Below are 21521 nucleotides of genomic sequence, written 5' to 3'. Positions count from 1 at the left end.
AATGTTTTAGATCACTTGAAAATGAAACAAACTTACAAATAACTTTTCATCAAGAGATAGCAGCTTGTTTTCCATCAATATAAGAAATTATTTATTAAAAAGTACCAGTTCCACTGGCAGATTATTTTACTGATAAGACATTTTTTCCCACGTTATCAGTAAAATAATCTGGGTGTGCTGTGGTGGCCTAAGGGATAGTGCGACCCACATTTGGAGGCCTTTAGTCCTTGACGCGCCCGTCGCGAGTTCAACTCCTGGACCTGACAATATTTGCTGCATGTCTCACCACCTTCTGTCAAATAAAGGACACTAGAGCCTGCAAAAAGGCCCCTGGAGGGAAACAAAATAAGTAAAATAATCTGTCAGTGGAACTAGGTATTTACTTAATCCAAGATCTTATATCTTGCTGAAAAGTTACTTATATGCTAGTTTTGCTTTATTTCAAGTGTATCATGATATTTGCTATAGAAACCAGACCAAAATTACTTGGTAAGATTTTATATTTTCTGCAGTGTCTTCTGACAGACACCTGCAGAACCTCGAGCAGCACATCTCACTTATGCTTTATTATATTATCTGTAATGTTTACTTAGCTGAAGTGTCTAAGAGATGAATCTAATGAGTCTCGCAGAGCTGGCTACTGTAAGATTGCTGATTATGTCAATCAGCTGGCTGATTGGCATAATATAATAGAGGTGTTTATCATTAATTATCAGTTCAAGACAATCTAACACCAAAAGCAGTTGAAGGCTAAAGTTAAGCGCTCAAAAAGAGGCAACTCCTAATGCTCACAGCACAGACAAATGTCATACTATTTAGTGAACATTTATTTGCAGTAAGTCAACGTATGAAGAAGAAACCTCTATTATACAAATTTCCATGTCATACTACATGCGCACCAGCTAATAAAGGGCCATAAGGGGAGGCATTTATCTGCAGGCAGCCTAAAGCGAAGGGATGTGAAACACAATCTGGTACTAAATCAACGCGAAGCCAACAGACGGCCAGAGAAGGTCTAATTAATATCCTACTGCTAGCAGATTGAGGCATGTGGCTTAGAAACTGGTTTTAATATTACTTCTGTACATTTTCTTAAAGGTGCAGTATTATGTGTTTTCCAGACACAGTGCTATTTGGTAGCACAATTGAATAACTGTTACCTTCAGTGGTTAAAAACTGCTACATATATCAAATGTGACTTAAAAAAATATTTGACTTTGTAATTCAACACCTTAAAATTGGCCTCTTTAAAAACTCCTGCTCTTTCTGAAAAACCACCTGTAGAAATGTTTTTGTCACCTTTGCTCTAAGAAGTAGAGCTCAGCAGATTCACAGTTTTACCAGGTTTTTGCTAATTGCTGCTGGCTAGTCTGAAGGAACGGAGGGAAGAGTCAAGCTTTATGAAGGGGAAGCTCTGAAGTTTGGAAGTAGCAGGAGGAGTTTCATCCTTGAAGGTGGAGCTAGGGCCACCCAGGCATTTTGCATAGCTGATTGGTTGCCATGGAGATTGAAGGATTTCTCAAACATGCATGAATGAATCAAAGCAACACTCCAGGTATGTGTTTGGTGTGGGAATAACATTATAGCATAATCTAGATCAGTGGTGTCCAAAGTGGGTCCTGGAGGGCCAGCATTCTGCATGTTTTATTCTCTCCCTGGTGGTAATACAACCCTTGCAGCATGTCAATGTTCTTCTTAGGCCTCTGATGAGCCATTATTTGATTTAGCTGCATTAAACCAGGGAGAGAACTAAAACATGCAGGATGCTGACCCTTAAGGACCCACTTTTGACATCACTGATCTAGAGCTAGGATGCTGACCCTTAAGGACCCACTTTTGACATAACTGATCTAGAGCTACAAAAAGTCAACCTTACGTAATACTGCGCCTTCTACACATTACATATTACCCCCATGACGTTATAGAATTAATAAAAGAGTTTTGTAAACTTAAGTTTTACTTTCATGCGTATATTTTTTTACAGAAAATATTTTTTCTTCTTCAGGGAATGCTTCCAACAACAAATCATTTTTTTGTTTAGTCTTTCTGATTAGACTCCCACGAGTTTTCCTGCAGTCTGGCAAGCACAAATTGGTGGGTGGTGTAATTTCTTGAGGGCGGGTGGTGAGTAAAGTCAATATTGTTTTCCCTTTCTGATAAAAAATGCCTATTATATGTTTGCAGATAATAGGCATTTCATACACAGGACATAAAAATGTCCTGTGTTGAGAATGCTGAACTGCAAAAAAAAAAAAATTCTTCGGATCACTGCAAATGTCAATTTTAAGTGCTACAACGTAGAAAACTATTTGAATATGTTACGTAGAGGTGAACCTCTGACTTGATAATCAGTAAAATGCATACACTTATTGTCTGGTTCCTAATTCATAGGACAGCAACATGATTAGCCCTCTTAGCACTGTGCTTCTGTATTAGTGCTGAAATTTCAGTAAATAGAATAAAGGCACATTATTCATATAATTTTTTTTCTACTTTCTAATACAGTTTTGAAGATAGCCTTATAGTTAACATAACTACAATAGTTGCATTACAAGCACACACTGTTTTGCATTTCTCTGTGTGTGAGGGTTTTAGCCCCTCCTAACAGGTCCTGCTTTTTGTACTTTCCATATTCCAATTTTTGTGGTAAATGTATTTTGTTTGGAGGAAATATCTTGCTCTATTTAATTTGTTATAATTACTCTCTCTTTTCTTTGAGGTCACCTGATCAGGTCATGTGTTGCCATGGAAGCGTGCCCATTAGCAGTGCTGATAAGGACCTGGTGTTTTCAATCAACCTCACGGGGAACATCCATTGTTTGAGAGGGAGGGGGGATGTTTTTTTTTTGGATTTTGTTTTGGGCCCAGATTGCTTTTGTTTTAGTTTTGAAATTGTTAGTTGTAAAATAAATATTTTCCTAGGAATATAGTTTAGTACAAATGTTTTTTTTTTTTTTCTATATGGAAATTTAAATGTCTCCACCCCTTAACTAGTCCTGGTAGGAGCCAATGCTTTTAAAGCTAGGCAATTCAGATCAGAGGGAGATTCTCCCTCCTGTTGTTTGGATGAATGGTGTAAACTGAAATGTAAATGTCTGAAGAACTACATAAAGAAAAGGAAAAAATCAGAGCTCGACATTGTCTGGAATCTGTCTGACTCTTCATCGCAAACCAACAGCGTGACAAATCTACACAACACAGTGCACAGTTATGGAGTGGGAAGAAAACATTAAGTAATTTTGATCATGTTTTCACAAAGTAAAATATGGAAAGTGGAATCTGCATTTGGGTTCCATTTGAAGGAATATTAGGACCAATTTGTGTCTTCACATCTGCATACATTGTTCCAAAGAACAATGGTATACAGGTGAAGAGGTGAAGAGGTGAAGTTCAGTCAGATTGCATAAAAGTTTATTTAAAAACTTTTGCCATAGATTCCCAATTGGGTTTGGACCTAAAGTGTTTTCATTCAGTTCAATTGGAACATTTGTTCCATTTTCAGCTTCACTTTCACTCTACACTTATAAAGCAACCACACCCTTTGGAAAAGCTGTTCCCCTCCTTGCCTGTCATGGCGCTGCTCCAAGAACCACTGAAGGAAACAGCATAAAAACCTCAGAGGAAGACACTGAACGCAACTTCCTTCTTTATGAAATATAGACAAAAGTGGAGTGCTGCTAATTTTAGCGGTTGCAGAATTTCTCTTTTGTCTTTGTACACCTCAAGTCATTCCTCCCGCAAGACTGTTTGTGTTGGTTGTATTTTACCCAGAATGCTCTGTGCGTTAGTTCAATTCCTGCCCTCGGAGCGGTCTCCAGGCTTCTTGGTGGTCATATATCCATTTGCACCATGCCAGAGTTCACTTCAATCAAATAGAGACCTTGGTTTTTAGTCCACATCAGAGTTTAATTACACGTTCTTACCACCTCAAACAAAATGGACATCCTAGTGAAACAAACTAGAGTTGGACTAAAGCGGAACAGGGTTGGCATGAATTCATCCTAACATCTTAATTGTGCTGTCATGTAGACACATATTTGGACCACCTGACCAGAGAACCTTGTTCCATTCATGTGTCGTCTCGACGACTTGTGGGAAACTTGAAGACATAAGATTTTTTTATTTTTTTTTGTTATGTTCCTGGAACATTATGAAATTGGAGAAAGCATGTCTCTGTGTCTCCTTCCTGTCAGATTACTGTTGAATAAAGGCCACTAGTGTCAAAAAAGTTCTTCAAAAAATTGATAAATAGTTGTGCTGTTAATGGATCCTTCCACCTAATTTAAATCTCTGCTGCTCCTCCAGCGTCAACATGAGTTATTTGGGTAGTTCTGTGACTAATGCAGTACTTTCTACATTTAAAAAACACAAATTCTGCTTCTTATGTAGAATATGCCAGTCTACCACTTAAAATTCAAATAAATTAATGTTATGTTTGTGGATGAAATAATGCAAAGATATTTAAAGGGGCAATATTGTATAAAATATATCTGGAGTGCTACTTTGATTCTTTCATGCATGTTTGAGAAACATGATCAAATATGATCAAAATTGCTTGGGTGGAAAAATTCATTCAGCTCCTTCAGACTAGCCAGCACCAGTTAGCAAACATGTGGTTGAAGGGTGAATCTGCTGAGCTGCATCTCAGAGCAATGCTGGTAAAGTGTTGTTGAAGGGTTAATAGAGGAGTCATGTTGTGACAGCTTCCTGACGGCAGAATTTCAGAATGAGTAGGAGCATTTAAAGAGACAGAGGCCCAATTTCAAGACATTAAAATATGAAGTTAATTTTTTTAAGCCATATTTGATATATATAACATATTTATAACAACTGACGGTAAAATGGCAGTATGTCCCTGGAAAATACATAACACTGCCCCTTTAAGAACTTTGAACACTTCAGTAGGGCATTACAGCTTGTTGATGAGAGCAGCATTGCAGGTGCTACCGTTTTACAGTCATAACACTTAGTAAGAACCAGGACCCACAGACAGAGAATGAGGCCCTGCTAAAACACTTGTCCGCAGGGGAGAGGGAGAGACCGCTTGGATCTGTCTCTCCCTTGGGCGAAGAGCGTGAATTACCCATGAGCCAATTTGAATAACATTCACTGGGAGCTACAATGTCATTGGAACAAGGGTTGACATTCTGGTTGAGTGTCTGTGCCGCTCCTCCTCGAATCCCAGGTGGCTGTGCAAGGGCAGAATGAGACGAGCTGGAAAGTAGATTGGGCTAAAACGCAAGGTTGGATTCATTGCATGGATCCCGATAATGATCTGGACAGACCATAAACAGGAACGGGAACAGGAGTCCCAGGTGTCTGTGCAGTGGACTCTGAATGTGCAGCAGGACACCAGGGGAATGGTGAAGGAGATCGTGCTGGAAGACCGTACATTCATGTAATTCCTTCAGTTTAGTAATTATAACCTTTATGCTGCAGCTTCACAGGTTATTAGAATTTGTTCTGATTCTGTCGTCTCGTCTTTAAAGAATATGTTATAGGAACCGTCCTTGCTACAAAAGAGACTTTCATTTAGAGTGCAGTGGAAAAAGCATGTTTACTCTTACATGATTATGACTTTAGCCTTGTGATATATGATTTTATTTTTGTACTGAGAAAAAAAATAATAATTCTTTGCATGGCCCTAACACTCTGTTGTATACAATAGCTGCAATGATCCCGATTTAAAAAAAAAAATGTTTTGGTTTCTGCCTGACAAGTAGAGTGCATACGTCCCTCAAGTATGTTGTGTATTTTCATCTGAAATTTAAAAGGTATTGATGATATGACACACTGAAACACCACAAAAAAATTCTGGGGGCCAATATTTTGACCCAGCACTACAGACTGTTACGCCACAGAGAAAACGCAACAGCGGCAAAAAAGTAATCGTGTGTAATGAATATACCCCAGACACATTTTTAGAGGAAATGTTCTGGTGACATCAACCATGACAGCAAGCTGCAGAGTACTGAGACGGAAATACAATATGTTCTAAGATGTCTTACCTGCAAGCCATCCGGTGATTGATAGCAGAACAATTTGTTTCCATGGTAACATCATCTTCAGTTGTCCAGGACTAATGAGTATCTCATCCAATTGCTTCTGAATGGAATGCTCTCCGTTGAATAAAAGAATTTAATCTGAAGAGAAAGTAATTACTGGTGTGATTAAAATGTGACATTTTGATTCAAATACGACAAGCATACATAAAAAACATGATTACAGCGATACTAAGTTACATAATTGCTTCTTATTATTTTTGAGTTTCACCGATTGAGGAGGAATGAGAATCTTCAGAAAGTGGTTAGGAGACGCAAAAGGATAAAAAAAAAAAAAGCTTGAGGAAATACAAGCTGGCGGACTTTTTTTTTCTTTTCTTTTTTTTCAGTGGCTGCAGAAGAAACAGCAGCTGCTAAATAGCTGCATTTTCTTTTGCTGTGGCTGCTTCCCGCGCCGCCTAACAAGCAGATTCTTTTAGCTTTAAAGAGCAGCGAGGGGAGATGGAAATGATTGACCTAAAAAAAAAAAAAAAAAACTTTTCTCTCCCCCAATTTGAATATTAATAGGAGCTGGCAGACTGTGCACCAGCACTCTACAAAACGCCTCTTCCTACTTTAACAATCTGTTTAGTGTCCTATTAAGCAACATCATTGCTGCTTTTCTTTTCGCGTCTTCAAAATGATTAGACTAAGAAGCAGCACAGGGCAACCAGCGACTCCAAAACATTAGCAGAGTGCTGGCATTGTAAGTACAAAAAATAAATAAGTAAGTTGTCATTGTTACCCAATTAAGGATTAAATGCGAAACGGTTTTAAACTTGAAGCTAATTTTGCTCCTCGTCCTGTTAGAACATGTTCTTTTAAACCTTCAGACCTGATTTTTTATGTAAATAACAAAATTACGTTCATTAAACTAATTTTTACCGTCAGCAATGAAATTAGCAAAATATGGGAAAAATATATCTTTTTTTACTAGTAGCTCATGAAAGTCAGTTTGTTCTAAAAGAAACATACAAAAATAAACCATTACTTACAGATTTTTTTTTACTTTGCTTTGTAAACATTTTTATTTTCATCCACTGGGATGGAAACTCAACTTAAAAGTCTTGCAATTTAAAAAGAGAACATATTTTTAAAGTAACTTCAAATACGATCACTGGAAATACTTAAAATTATACAAAGAGCAATTTTATTAATGCTACCATAAACTTAAATAAAATTTTGTTATGAAAAACAGACTCTTCCCCTTATTAAGTTTCAAAGCAATGTTGATGACTGAAGCTTACTCACAGTAAACTTTGGAACTTCAATGTCATTGGTCAATCAGAAACTAGTCAGTAACAAAAATCATTCAAATGACAAATGCCTGGTTTCTTAAGGTTTAAACTCATAAATACGTCATGTCCATTTCATTATACCATTTTGTCCTGTGAATTGAGAAAAGTTGCAATTTGGCAAAAATAAGTACTAATTGTGTTACTACACCCATGAAGACAGCATGATTTGGATGAAATCTGATGCACCTGCAGACCGAAGGTAGGTGCGTATACTGTTCTATTTGTCAGGAGATCTACCAGAGAAAGTGATGAAACATTGTTGGTTGTCAGTGTCCTGACAGAAGATGCTTCATAGATGCACCAGGCAGCACATAACTGAGTTTGGTAGGGTTTGCCTGAATGTATGAGGCTGGATGGCAGGGTTATGCAATGGCTCGGCATATGGGGCGTTCCATTTCCAACAGGGTGTGTGATGACACACGTGTATTTGTACATTCATATTCCTAATGGTTCCAACACTGTAAGGCAGACCTGTCCCTGGTCTCCATGTGGATTAAATTACATCTAAGTTACATTCCATCTGTTCCCCTTAGTTTACATTTACCTTTGTTTCTGTGTTGTATTTGGAAATGACCATTAAAGACTCAAAAAAAAAAACAATTTCCGTTAATTTTCTGGCATTGTCGCGTTTTAAAAACGAAATAATTTTTGAGCTAGCTTAAATTTCTGGATTTTCATCAATCAGTCACATCAGGGAAATTTCCTCTAGAATTCACATAAAAACAGCAGTTGACCTGAAAAGTTGCAATATTCCCTGGAATGCTTTAGGCAGTGGTGATCATTAGTGGCTGAGAGTTGGTGTGAAATTCTCACAGCATAATAATCTTTAGTAATATTTCCATGGCTTGAATAAAAGTTTTAACACAAAAATGTGTAGAATGATCTCTAATTGTTGTCATTTACCAACCACTTTGCATCTTGTCTAGATCCCCTTAGTTAAATTGTTGTCTCTTTCTTTACTTCATACATCGATTATCGAGGAGCCCCGGTTTTCGTAGGATGTTCAGGGAATACACCTGTTTGTAAATCACTGAAATACTTGGCACGCCCACTATAAACACTTATAACTGACTATTTTAATAATTCAAACACCAAGTATAACTTAGTATTCATTACTACACATTACAGAACATGTCTTAGCTTTACAGTCTTCTGTAGAAGCTAAAATCTACAGTCTTCTTGGGAGTACAGCCAATCACTGCCAAGTAAAATGAATGCCACTCCTGGATTGGCTTCTCTGCCAACGCCAGCCAATGGAGCATCAAATGCCATCACACCTGTGTGCAATGTTTCTTGGTAACTGTGTTGATCAACTTGGGTAACTAAGTTAATCGGCAACTATGAAACTTAGTTTCGAGGCAGATCACCAGGATCAGCCTTAATGTGGGCCGACAATGACAAATGACTAAAAGCTGAATGCACTTGCATTCCAAGCTCCATTAATATATTGGAATAGATAGATTTTACACAAATAATTTTGAATTACATTCCACAGAAAAAACTGTCTCATAAGTGAATCTGCAAATACTGAACAGCAAATAAGCAGGGGCCAACTGTACTACCAAATAGTTGATGAGTTTTATTTCTGTTCAGCTGTAGATCTATCTTCCATGCAGAGACAACTCTTATCTTTCTAGCACTTTCTCTGATATTTAATTAAAAGGACATTAAACCAGTCGAATAATGCAGATTTTTTTTTCTTATTTGAGACAGCAACATTTTAAAACCTTAGTGCAGCTTTGTACCAGTAACCTTCCATTACTTCTCAGTGCTCCGACAGATGAGTTGGAAAATGTCATTAAGATGTGCATTCCTTTTCTATTTTTGAAATCCGCAACAAAAGTGTCTTCACTTTAAAACCTTCCAGTGTATTTCATTCTGTGCTCTGAAAGTATCTGACAGCACAAATTAGAAGTTATTTCTTGCAGATAGAGGTGGTAATAATCCCACATTTTTACCTCAGCTTTACATCTTGTACAACGGCTCAGGCTTAGCATGCTGGAGGTCAGTAAATATCTATAAAAACCTATTATTTGTGCTGTACCTCTCATATATAAAGTGGGGACAGAATGTTCTGCTCCAGCATTTATAACATGACCCACTTGAAGCTCTGTATACTAATGGAGATTTTTCTCCAATGCAACAAAGAGGAACAACACAATAATACATAGCAAAACACAGATAAATGGAGAGTGTGATATTATTCTGAATTTTCTGACTAGAAAACACAAAGCTTGTTAAGTCAGCCAAACTTTTGTTTTTGGTGCGAACAACACAGTGAGGAGTTACATGTGGTAGCAGAAGTTATTAAGGAAGCAGCACTGAATAAACAAGGCAGGGGAAAAGTGTCTGCTAATTAGTGTTGAAGGTTTAGTTAAAACTAATTTCCCCAACATAAGAGCATGAGCAACACACTGCAGGGACTTTCTTTCTACACAATGTCAAAATTTACAAATAAGTCAATGTGACCTTTACATCAAAGCATATTATTAATAGGGTTGCATAATGTCAGTAAAGCATACAATTATTACATTACTAATGAACACTCCCAGATGATATCAGCCATTAGGGCTCATTTTTCTTACTCTTTTTGAGTAACCGTGAGTTTTGATTAATAAAATGTATATATCCATTGAGGTCATCAAGGGATGTGACAGATAATCTGACACATATTGAATCCATGCAGACCTATGCTAAAGTGTTGAGGACGTGTGACCTGGAATATCATTTTCTCTCTGAATGAATGAAGTTTGGAGAGGAGTTGCTGTAAGTAGGCGTTTAAGTAGGCAGGTAGGTGATCTACTTCCATGAAGTAGAACTTAAAATTGAATGTAGGAACCAATCAGAAAAATTTTTGTATTTGTCTTCAAAACAGAACTGGTCAGTCGGTAATTGTATTGTTGGCTTCTGCGAGATCAGCTGCTCCAAGTAATATTATGGGTCGGTTAGCCTTATTACTAAGTAGCCCTGCTAGCTAATCCTGTCCTATTAAATACTATGGACAGAATGACATGAGTTTCTCTTGCTTCCCCTATATACAAAATGACTGAAGATTTTATTATTGACTAAATAATAAGGATTTTATTATTGACTAAATAATAAGGACTTTATTATTGACGTATGCACTCTACTTGTCAGGCAGAAACCAAAATGACTAAAATGTAGATCAAAACATGTTTTGTATTGTTTTCCTGATTTAAATAATGTAATTCTACATTATTTAAACAATTGAAATGTACTAATACACAATGTTTTTATTGACATTTGAATGACTCTATGTCATATATTTAATGCGCTCATTATTATTTATCTGAACTTTGATGTGTGCACACAAATTTCTATTGATTTACTGAATGATGGCCCTGCGTCCTGCACAGGCCAGGATGGAAAGTGATGACGAGCTACAGAAAAAGCCCCAGAACCAAGAATATTTTTTCCTCTAAGGATTCAGGCCATACATCTTCAAATTGGAGGAAGTAATCTGCTCTGTCTGGGCCAGCAGGAGGCACCTGCAGCTAGTTGAACTTTTTCTTCTCCTTGATTTTTTCTGTTTCTAACCCTTAAGTTCCTGTTGTTTGGGCTCACCAAAACATTTTAAGGCGTCGGCTTGTTCCATATATTTATGTGTGCACCCTTTTTTAAATTTTGTTGTTATTCTTCATGCACAATGACAATAAAAGTAATTTAAGTAGTGCTTATCCACCATCACAGCAATATTAATAATGGATATTAACAACTGCCCAAATTTTATATTGGTCCATCTGGTTTTAAGCTCAGACACTGCTCAAGCGTTCCTGTGGCCCAAAATTTGTATTTTACCAAGTTCTATGTCAAATGGACCATACCTTACAAGTGCTCCATTATAAGCAAAACACATACAGGTAAGCTAGCTAAACATCAAAATAGTGAGTGCAATCTTGCTGACATTTAAATCCATTTCTCCTGATTCTCAGCACCACTCAGAGCCATGACTTATTTATTACTGGAACCAGTGGACTTTGGTTCAGTCTCTTTATGTGAAATGGAAGACTCTAACAGTGCAATTCAGAGGAAAAAAGGAGGGGCTTTTCTTGAGGTCTGACCTACATCAGAGTAGGTGGAAAAATAATCCACACAACAGCATTGTGTGGATTAACCCAGGGCTACCTTTGGAATACCTGACGAAGACCTACATACTAAATGTTGTCTGTAGGTCTACTGGAGAACATTATGAACATTGTGGTATGGAAAGTCTTCCAGCACTATTTGAAGCACAGTAAAAAAAAAAAAGTAAAAGGGTAACATCAAGCCATTTGCTTGATTATAACTTAATGGCCAGTGTTGGCTTTGCTTAACTGTCCTGGTGCCACTAATTGTTTCTCATCTCCTATAATTGTAGGCACAGCTGAATTCAGAATGCATTTTGTGATGTCTTTCAAAAATTTAGTGGGCGTTTTGCCACTCTAAAAAGCCATCGCATTGGATTACTCGCTTTGAGGGGGCTACAGGAGAGAGTGGGGTAATGTGTGCCACATTTTTTTTCAGTTTGAGTGTAGGGCTGAGGACCATCCTCTTTCTGGATGATCCATTCTTGCCATCTCAAACCTTCAATCCTAGAAGTTTCAAGATGATAAAAGGAAAATTTTCTTGGGAAAAACTGTTCTTGAAAATCAAACAGTAGCAAAGAGTATCTGCTCATATAATGAATGTAAGTCCCTGGGTGTAAAAAAAAACCCTAAAAGGACTTCTTTCACTTTGAGTATTTTGTGTATCTGTATTATGTAAATGAAAAAAAAAAAAAAACTTGTTGAATAAAAGGATAAATTCATATTTTCTAATGCAGATTTCAATTTCACACCGAGGTCCATCTCTTTTGTAATTGTTAGGACATTTTTTTCACTCTCAAAAAGCTTCGACAACCTTAACCATCACAGAGCAGGAGCACCCAAAGCTTTCATAAATCTGAGGAAAAAAAAAATAGAACCCTAATTTTGTCTACAGAAAAAAATGGAAATGCCTAAAAATAAAATTTTGCCCACTGAGATTTGTTGCACTGAAGATGCGGTAGCATTTTCTTTCTCTCCCGCCTTCCCTCCCCTTCAGCTTTCTCAGCTGAAATGATGAGCGAAAGATTGCTGTGCCAAATGTAATGAGGCGTTGCACTTTCACCTCCACAGAAGCTAAACCTAATGGAAAGTCATTGGCTAAACGCATTGCAGAGTAAATGAGATGACTTCTTGGTTAGCGGGGCTGTTGTTTGGAGCATAATTGATAGGAGAGGTGGTTAAAAGCATTCATTTCCCCCCTGAGGGCAGCATAATTGCAAAAGAATCTAATAGGGTAGGAAGGAAAGGAGAGTTTTTATCAAAGTGTAGTACATGCTCAAGGTTTGCATTCCGATCACAAGATGCACATAAGCACCACAAACCTGGGAGAGACGCACATATCGGCTCATGCTAGGAAAAAATAAAGCCTCATTCTGAGCAAATTGAACAACACTGGCAGGGACTTGGAGGTGTGGGGTGTTCAGTGCAGCATCTCGTGCACCCATTCCAGTGTTGTTATTGTCATTACGGCTATCCGTTGCCATCTCCATCCAATCACAGTGAAGGAGAACCCGGTAAACGAGGAGATGCCACACAATCTGAATACACAGCTGCTCTGGGTCTTGGCCAGTAAATGAATAATTCACAATAAACAGATGTCTTTTTTTTGTTTTTTCTCCTTTGAGCTAAGCGACAAATACAAAAAAAAAAAACGTTGGAGTGGAGCAAAATGCAGAGCACAGAACAAAAGCTTCCCTATTCAGTTTGGATCTGATGATCATCCTTTACAGGTGTGATGAAGGTGAAGGGCCCCAATGGCACTAGAGTGACACTAAGCAGTTGATGAAGCAATTATCTTTTTCCCAACTTCAAAAATTCATTTGGATTGACCTACAACACAGAACAGATACAGTAATAGTGTTTGGTATCCATTATAAAGTATGGTGAGCTTTAAAAACTCTTACTGTCATTCATGAAACAAACTCAGACGGAATCAGACAAAAGTCATTTGTGGCAGCAAGTGAGACTGGAGTTACTTTACAAGTTAAAAGGGCGATGGGTTTTCAGCCCCATTATGCAAGCAATAATCTTACGGCGCAATAAAGTGACTTTGTTTGCGCCACTTGTTATGAAAATGCTGTAAATATGACTTGGAAAGAAGTTGACTTCATAATTTACTGCTTCAAAATTGGGTCTGTCTCTTTAAGAACTCCTTCTCTGACAGTCTGCCTTCACTTCTCTAATAACAACTTTAACAACTAGCAATGCACTGAGAAGTTGCTCCTATACTGAGCGCAGTCGGTTTGCAGTTCCACCAGCTGTTTGCTAATTACTGCTAGCGAAACTGCAACTAGGAGGAGGAGCTTCCTCTTCCAGGGTGACACACAGTCCCCTTCAAGGCATTTTATGCAGCTGAATGGTTGCCATGGAGATTGAAGGATAAAGGCATCTCGCCAGATGTGTTTTTGATGAGGAAATAACATTAAAACATAACGTAAAGCTCAAAGACGTCAATCAAGATGATTTTGCACTTTTAGTAAAATACAAGAAACAGTTCAGTTGCTCAGCAGATTTCAGTTGGTGCCAGTAGCTTTAGCTAATCGCTTTAGCTGATAGCTTGGAGCTAACTTCTTTGAGGCTACACTATGCTTCCTCCTCCCCCGTTCCTTAATCTCCTACACAACAATGTCTTTTGTCTTGAGAATACAGTAAGCTGAAATGTATAAATACTTCTCTACCTGTATTTTTTTTTAAAGGAAAACAGCAACATTTCAGGTCATCCAATGACTGTTCTTATTTGGCCCAGAAAAATACATAGAAGATTTTACTTTCTTTTGTCCTTTTGTTAAGCCCTTTGGTTCAGAGAGACTTGCTTTGTCAAGCCTATTCAGGCAACCCTGACAATTTTTCAGACACTTTTAGACATCACTGATTGCCGTGTCAGACATGTTTACACATTATTTAGACAGAAGACAGCATCTTTTCTATGGAAACATTAAGCTCAGGGGAAAGTGTCCTGCCTATTTAGATGTGTCCTGCTTTGTGTGGCCACAGTACTTTGGAGGACATCTGATTGGACTGTATCAAAAGTTTTGAAAGAGGGTTCATGTACGGAACACAAACAAATTTATGAATATTATTTCATCATAACAATAAATTATCCAGACATGTGAATGAGTCTCTATATCTATAAGGATCTTGTACTCTTTTATCCATAGTTTGAGGGTACAGTTTTATACTGTGAAGCTTTTTGGAAAATAATAATAGAAAATGTATAAACCTGCCAGTGTAAGGCAGCTGACCCTGAGGTCAGCATTGAATATATGACAGAATAAGTTTGAACTATGCTTTTTAAATCAAACTCTGGCATTTGTTACAATCAAAGTGTAACAAGCTTTTACAAGGTTACGACTTCATAACCAATAAAATATTTTGTGATAATCTTTTTCATCAAATCATCGCCATGAAGGCATTCGTGACATTTAGCCCAGCGATATACATTTACATGTATTATACCTGTAACTCCTGCCTCTTTCTTTGACCTTTTTTAGTTTCAACAATTGTGTCAGTTGTTCGGCTGTATAAAAGAACAGTTTGGCGACATATATTTGTCTCTGTTAAGAGCTTATTTTTTCTGTATTTTTGCCAATAAATCAAAATAAGAACAAAGGGGTATGTAAAGAAAGGGGTATGGAGAGTAAAGTGCACTTTAAAAAAAGAAAGACTGGGGGGCCATTTGCCCTCCACCCCCCATTCCCGCACATACACACCCACGCACACACCTACACACACACGCACACACACCCAGCCATCCTAGATCCATCCACCCACTAAACACATAACTGGAGGACAAAAACGAGGAGTAGCAGACACTTGGGCTGCATCTTTACTATTTTTTCTTTCTTATTCTCTTCAATTTATCTCACAGCTTTCTGAGGGTAAAGAAGAAAAGAAAACTGGCTGTAGACTGTAATTGCCTCTCTGGTTCAATCAAAAAAGGGGCTTTTGAAAGCAAATGGTACCACAGCACAAACTCACCTCACACACACACACACACACCCACACACACACACGCACACACACACACACACACACACACACACACACACACACGCACACACCCACACACACACGCATACACACACATGCACACGGACTGCCATGCTGGATGTTGCTGCATTACAATGTAATTCCCTGCATGGTCTAAAGAAAGAAAACCCATGTCTCACCTCTCATTTGGCTGTTGCTTGTTATTCTCCAAATATGTGCAAAAAGGATCTATAAATAAACATGAGGAGAGAAGGGGAGTAGCGGGGGGGCAGAGTCCCCTCTGAATAAGGAGGATACTTTGAAGATGCAGTTGGCTGCATTTCTTTTCTTTTTTTTTCCTTCTCGCTGTTCTGTCTGTTTTGGGTGGGGAAAAAGTCAGACCCAGTGGTGGGTAAATATTTGGTTTACCCAGAATGACAGTGCTGAGCTGTTAAAGTAATCTGCCTAATTACTGCCTCCCTCCACCTTTCCCTCCCTGTGGGTCTCCACCATTATTACTTTTATTAAAGAGGGGCTCCTGACATTGTTTGAAAACTTGTAGATGTAAACCGACTTCAATCTAAATAATCCACCACAGCATCCTTGTTCTTCCCCAGACCTGGATGGACTCAACTCTCTGGTCTGACTATATGTGAACGTCTTGTAAAGTGAATTGATGGAACACTGTTAAATTTGACTGGGAGCCTTTGGTCCTGATGCTGTGCTTCTCTCTCTCTCTTTCTCTCTCTCTGACTGTCTGACTCCGTCCTAGATGGAGGGAAATGAGCCCCAGCAGTGAGAATCCCCACTAGGACCATCCAAACCATTTGAGGCTCGTCTGGAAACGCAGCCATCAGCACCATGCGCCTGCGTGTGCATTCTCTCACAAATTAAGATGAAACTAAGTTGTAAACTTATAGTTTTTTGTTTCTTTCGTAAATCTTGCAGTTGGGGGTTAAAGCAAGCAGTGATAATATCAGAGTAAAGACTTACAGCTGCTATGATGCAGATTTTTTCCTCTTCATCAACCTGCTTGAGTTGTAAGTCCAGTATCCGTTAGATTCAGTGGCTCAGAAGCATTTCTCACTCAACACACTGCAACTCTTTTGGTGGGAGAGAAAAAGAACAAAAAAGAAAGAAAAAAAGGAAGAAGGCGCTCTTTGCTCCGGGAGAAGAAATCACATCTGGCCGCCTCGGACAGGATCGGACGAGCGCAGCGCAGCGCAGCCCCTCTCTCTGCCTCCGATAATCCAACAATCAGGAGGGAATGTGAGGAATCCGAGGGGGGGCGCAGGGGGCGACGCGTTTCCTCGAGCTCCTCCGCTGCGTCGCGTGCGCTCCTAAACGATGCAGCCTGGAAGGGAAGAAATGGAGAGAGAGAGGAGAAGAGAGAGGGGAGGACAGCTGCGGCGCCGCTGACTGACTGAGGCGATGCTCGCGTTGCGTGCATCCCCGGGCTCTGCTCCCTATGATCTGCGCAGGAAGATACTGGTGACGCGTGAAAAAGAAAAGCAACCCCACCAAGCAACCCTACAAAGCAACCCCACCACGCACACACACTCACATACACACACGCACACACACACACACACACACACACACCCCCCCCCCCCCACACACACACACACACACCCACACACACACACACACACACACACACACACACACACACACACACACAGTAATGCGCCACCAGCCTATGGGCACCTGCTATTTCCATTGCTGGAAACTCGGCTCATGTCAGGAAGCTGAGCTCATGTCCACTGCGCCGACCTCAACTTCAACAGAGGGACTTTATTAGAAAAATGAATAAATAAATAAAATAATGATAAAAATAATAATAATAAAAACTACACATACACACACACATATATCCTATAAAGAAGACAGATAATATATAGTGCTTTTTGTTGTTTAATATCTTGCTGGAGGAATCCTTGACTGCAGTGGTGTTTCTGCTGACCACTGGAGGAGAACTGATGCGCTCAGACAATGTTTTTATATATGTGTATGTTTTGGTCATTAGATTTTCTTGTGGAATCACTATTAGAAAAGCTAGATGTTTTTGGTTGGTTGGTCAAAAAAATATTGTTTCTTAAAAAAATAAATAAAAGAATAAAACTGCCAACATTACAAATGAGAAATTTTGCCAACCCTCAGCTCAGCTCGACCTACAAGGGGTTATGAGTCCTTCAATTACAGCACTGCCTGCTACTGAAAAGGTGAGTGGACTTAAATTGCCTTTTCTCCTTCTAACTCATCAAAATTTTAGATATTTTTTAGTCTACATGATCATTAATTTTTTTGTGGTGAGAAAATGTGGGTGCATTTAAAGGGATCCACACCTTTCAAAATATTTTGTTTCTCTCCCCCAGCAAGTGTTCAGGATCACCAGAATATGACACTATAAATTTTTAATTTGCAATGCAACATGCACCGACATAGAGGAAACATGTCTGTGGTATTTCCTCTTATTTAACAAAAAGATTGAATATTTTGTTCACCCACTGAAATAGTCCTTGACTTCCAGTCACTGACAATTGATGTTGCTGTAAATCAGATGAGCTGATTGGCTGCCTGTGCTGTACGTTGGAGGAAGATCAATCAATCCAGGGAGAAAGGCTTTTCCATCTCTGTGTCCCTCCATGTCTTTGCTAATTGAACTGTAAACCTTTGCCCTGTGTTTTTACAATGACTTACAGCAGTAGCTATGTTTTCATTCAGTTGTCATGGCAATTTTGAGCAAACTTTTTTTCTTTGTCAAAAAGAAAATATACTTAAAAGAAATGTGAATAAAAAAAGACATTGACCAACCTGACATTTTGATGAAACAATAAATTTTCCTCCCATCCAGAAAATCCTGAAGGAGAATGTCCAAATAATTTAATTGTGAAAGAGAACTAGATATTTCTGGATATTAATTGTTTAACTTCATGACTGACTCTTTGCCTAAACTGTGGATGGGTGGATAAACACTCATCCACACCCTTTACATTTTCATCACATGACTTGTGATGAAAAACACTTTGACCAAACTGTCAGTCTTGAAAATAAATAAGTAGTTAGCTTATGCTACCTACTTAGCAACTAAAAGACTAACTGTATATGGAGTAAACAATCTGGTCCTCTAGAATGAACTAACATCATTAACATTAATCACTTTGTCTAAAGTGTTTCCTCTTGAGCTTCTCAGCTCAGCCTTCTCTCTGGTAATTTAGCTCATGTTTTCCACCTGTGTTACCTGAGCAGTAATCCCGCTAACCTGTCTTACATTGTATTTAAGTTCTAGTCATGCCTTTGCCTCTGTCAGGATTCTTGTGTGCTGTTACATCTGTAGTGTTTTTAGTTTGACTTGTCCATGTGTAAAGTCAAGTCTTTAAGTTTTAATAAATCTCCACATAGCTGTTTTGGCTTTTCCTTATCTCTGCCTTCACCCATTATAGCCATTACACAGCAGAATTTTACTATTTTAACATTTAATCCTGTAAAAGAGGCTTGGTACAATCTCATCAGGGTTTGTATAATTCAAAATGGCTGCCTCTCACTCACCAAACTATATCACAATGTTTGACCAAATGTTTGGTTACCCAACTTCCATCCCAGCATCATGAACCCAGTCAGTTCAGAGGGGAACAAAACGTGACACAAAGGATCACACTGAGTAGCGCCGCAGCTCTCCTGCCTTTATTAATACCATGTCACCTAGTTTTGCTTTCATTGTCTTTGATGATGCAACAATCTGAAATCATACTGAGTTTATACTCGACTTAATCCCCCAAATCCAACCCCGCCTCCTCCTGGCAGCAGATTTCAATCACATGTTTATTAAAACACAAACATTCATGGGTGGGCTCTACTTATATCTTAGAAAGTTGTGTTTTTATGAGTAACTAGTTGACACTGTTATAATTTTGGTGTCTGACGTGGTGTTGATCAGTATCAGCTTCGCATTGAGATCAAAATCTGGCTCTGACATGGAACAGAGAATCCATTTAATAACTCTCAGCCAGTCATTGGATAGATGGGATTATAGGATGTTTTGGATCATAAGTTTGCTGAAGATAATTTCAACATTAATTTCTTCATTTTAACAAAACAGTATCACATTTTCCAGATTGGTTATTGTATTAGATTTATTTCAGAGCTCTGGCTCTTTGTCTCTGCCAACTGACCTTCATGTTTTTCTTAAAGAATGAAGGTTTCCTCCTTCCATAGCACCTAACAACCCACAGTTCACAGGATTCTTTCATGATACACATATCTGAGGTTCAGTATCGGCTGATCCCATACAGACAAACAGCGCTGAATAGACTTAAGACATTTGTTTTTTTAAACACAGACAAATGTAGTGAATGACAGATTTATTTGATAACTCTGCACCAGTACATTACACTAACAGCTTCACAAGCTTGGTCAAACATAGAAAAACAAAACTTTAATTGTTCAGTCAGTTCAATTGGGAGAATAACAGCTGATGTAAAATAAATAATACATACAAACTATAAACAACAGGTTGACTACATTGGTCAAACATGTAAAAATAAACTGCAACTAATCCTTCAAATGGCTCAGAAAGTACAATTAGGGATTGGAAGTGTAAAGTAAAATAAAGTATAACATACTCTGAGTACAAAGCATATAATTAGATTGAATAGATCTCCCCCCCAATGATTGGGCACATTGTCACTGATATCAGATTTAGAATTTGTTTCGATATTGGGACTGTTGCAGATATTAATATTGGATCGGTGAATTTCTACTCTGGACTACAAGTCTTAGGACCAGTCAATATGAAAACAGCGCAACTTATAGTCCAGAAAATGTTTGCTGAGAGCAGGTCAGAGGCTCCTCAACCAAAAAGGTGCTTTCAAATCCCACTGCAGCAAAGCCAAAGCAGACATTTACCTTGAAAGTTACTCATGACCAAAAGAGCACTAAAAGGATGTTGAGTCTGCTGCTTCATATGGGGGAAAGAATGATTCTGAATGCAGTAGGTAAGTCTAATATGGGCTTTCAGACCTTATGAACGGTTTGCACCTCTTTGTGAACTCTCCAGTCTTTGCACACGTAAAATCTTCTCTTTATGGTAGGCAAAGATAATGATATGTCTACCACCTGGAGAGGATTCCTCACTTTCCTGGATGTTAGAGGATTTTTTTTCTTTCTTACACCATAGGAATGATCCTGTGATCATCCACCACTCTTGTCTTCAATCGATGCCCATCCACCACTCTTGTCTTCAATCGATGCCCCAGCTTTCTTTTTCTCCCCATCAGTCTTCGAACTTTCTTAAAATAGAATACACCAAACTGTCGCCATGGCATCGTTTAAAGAACTTCCTTTGTTTCCAGAGTCTAAAGATGACCTGTTTTACTTGCACTGAAAAACACAGAAGGTTTAGATGTTGTAGGTTCAAAGCACCATCCTTCAAATGCAAATAAAACACATGTGCCTTTTATTTTCTTCTGCATTGTTCACAGGAATAAACAGAACAAGAAATTAGCCCACACAGGTCCGTGAAACGGCTTTGAACTCATTGTGCAATTAACCCATAAGGACTCCTTACATTTCAAGGCTCTAATTCCTGCATTCTGGATGTGAATGCTGAAAATAACAGTGTTTTGAAACTGATCGTATGCAACAGCAGATTTGTTTTAGAGCAGATATGTAACCCCTTGTCATGTGTTTAACGTCATTTGATATGTTGTACCTTGCAAGAATAAGGCACAAGTTTGTGCTGTCACAAATTTCACTGTAATGTCTTGGGATTTCCAGGCAGACCAACACAAAGGTAATTTTATTTATTTAACACATATTCAACAACAAGGCAGTTCAAAGTGTTTTACCTGAATTAGAAGGAAACTCAGCAAACCAAAGGAAAGAGCAAAAAGAAAGAAACAAAAAATGCATAAATTAGATGTTGGTTCTCCAGGTTTGGCAAAACTAGTGAAGCATAAAACTAAAGTCATGAAGTAAAAGAAAAATGACATGTTTTTATGTGTGTATTTTTAGTCAGCTCTCTTGAGTCAATACTTTGTAGAATGCAGTTTTGATGCAGTTACAGCTGCGAGCCGTTTGGGTTGAACAGCTACAGTCTGAGCACATCTAGAGGCTGGACTAAGTGTTTT

General features: G+C 38.4%; 1 protein-coding gene across 1 annotated transcript in view; it reads right to left on the bottom strand.

Moving 5' to 3' along the window:
- Positions 1 to 16869, bottom strand: part of cntn3b (contactin 3b) — a 77267-nt gene extending 60398 nt beyond the window's left edge. Inside the window, exons 1-2 of the mRNA XM_055022934.1 lie at positions 16387 to 16869; positions 6009 to 6143 (exon numbers count right to left, since the gene is read on the bottom strand). Of these exons, the coding sequence (XP_054878909.1) occupies positions 6009 to 6063 (55 nt within the window). The 5' untranslated portion in view covers positions 6064 to 6143; positions 16387 to 16869. The remainder of the gene's footprint in view (positions 1 to 6008; positions 6144 to 16386) is intronic.
- Positions 16870 to 21521: the final 4652 nt, after the last annotated feature.

Source organism: Poeciliopsis prolifica, unplaced genomic scaffold (genome assembly GCF_027474105.1).
Source record: "Poeciliopsis prolifica strain line A6 unplaced genomic scaffold, Auburn_PproV2 SCAFFOLD093, whole genome shotgun sequence".
In the NCBI taxonomy this organism is placed as follows: domain Eukaryota; kingdom Metazoa; phylum Chordata; class Actinopteri; order Cyprinodontiformes; family Poeciliidae; genus Poeciliopsis; species Poeciliopsis prolifica.
Note: the sequence above shows the minus strand (reverse complement) of the source record. Positions and strands in the feature narration are given on the sequence as shown.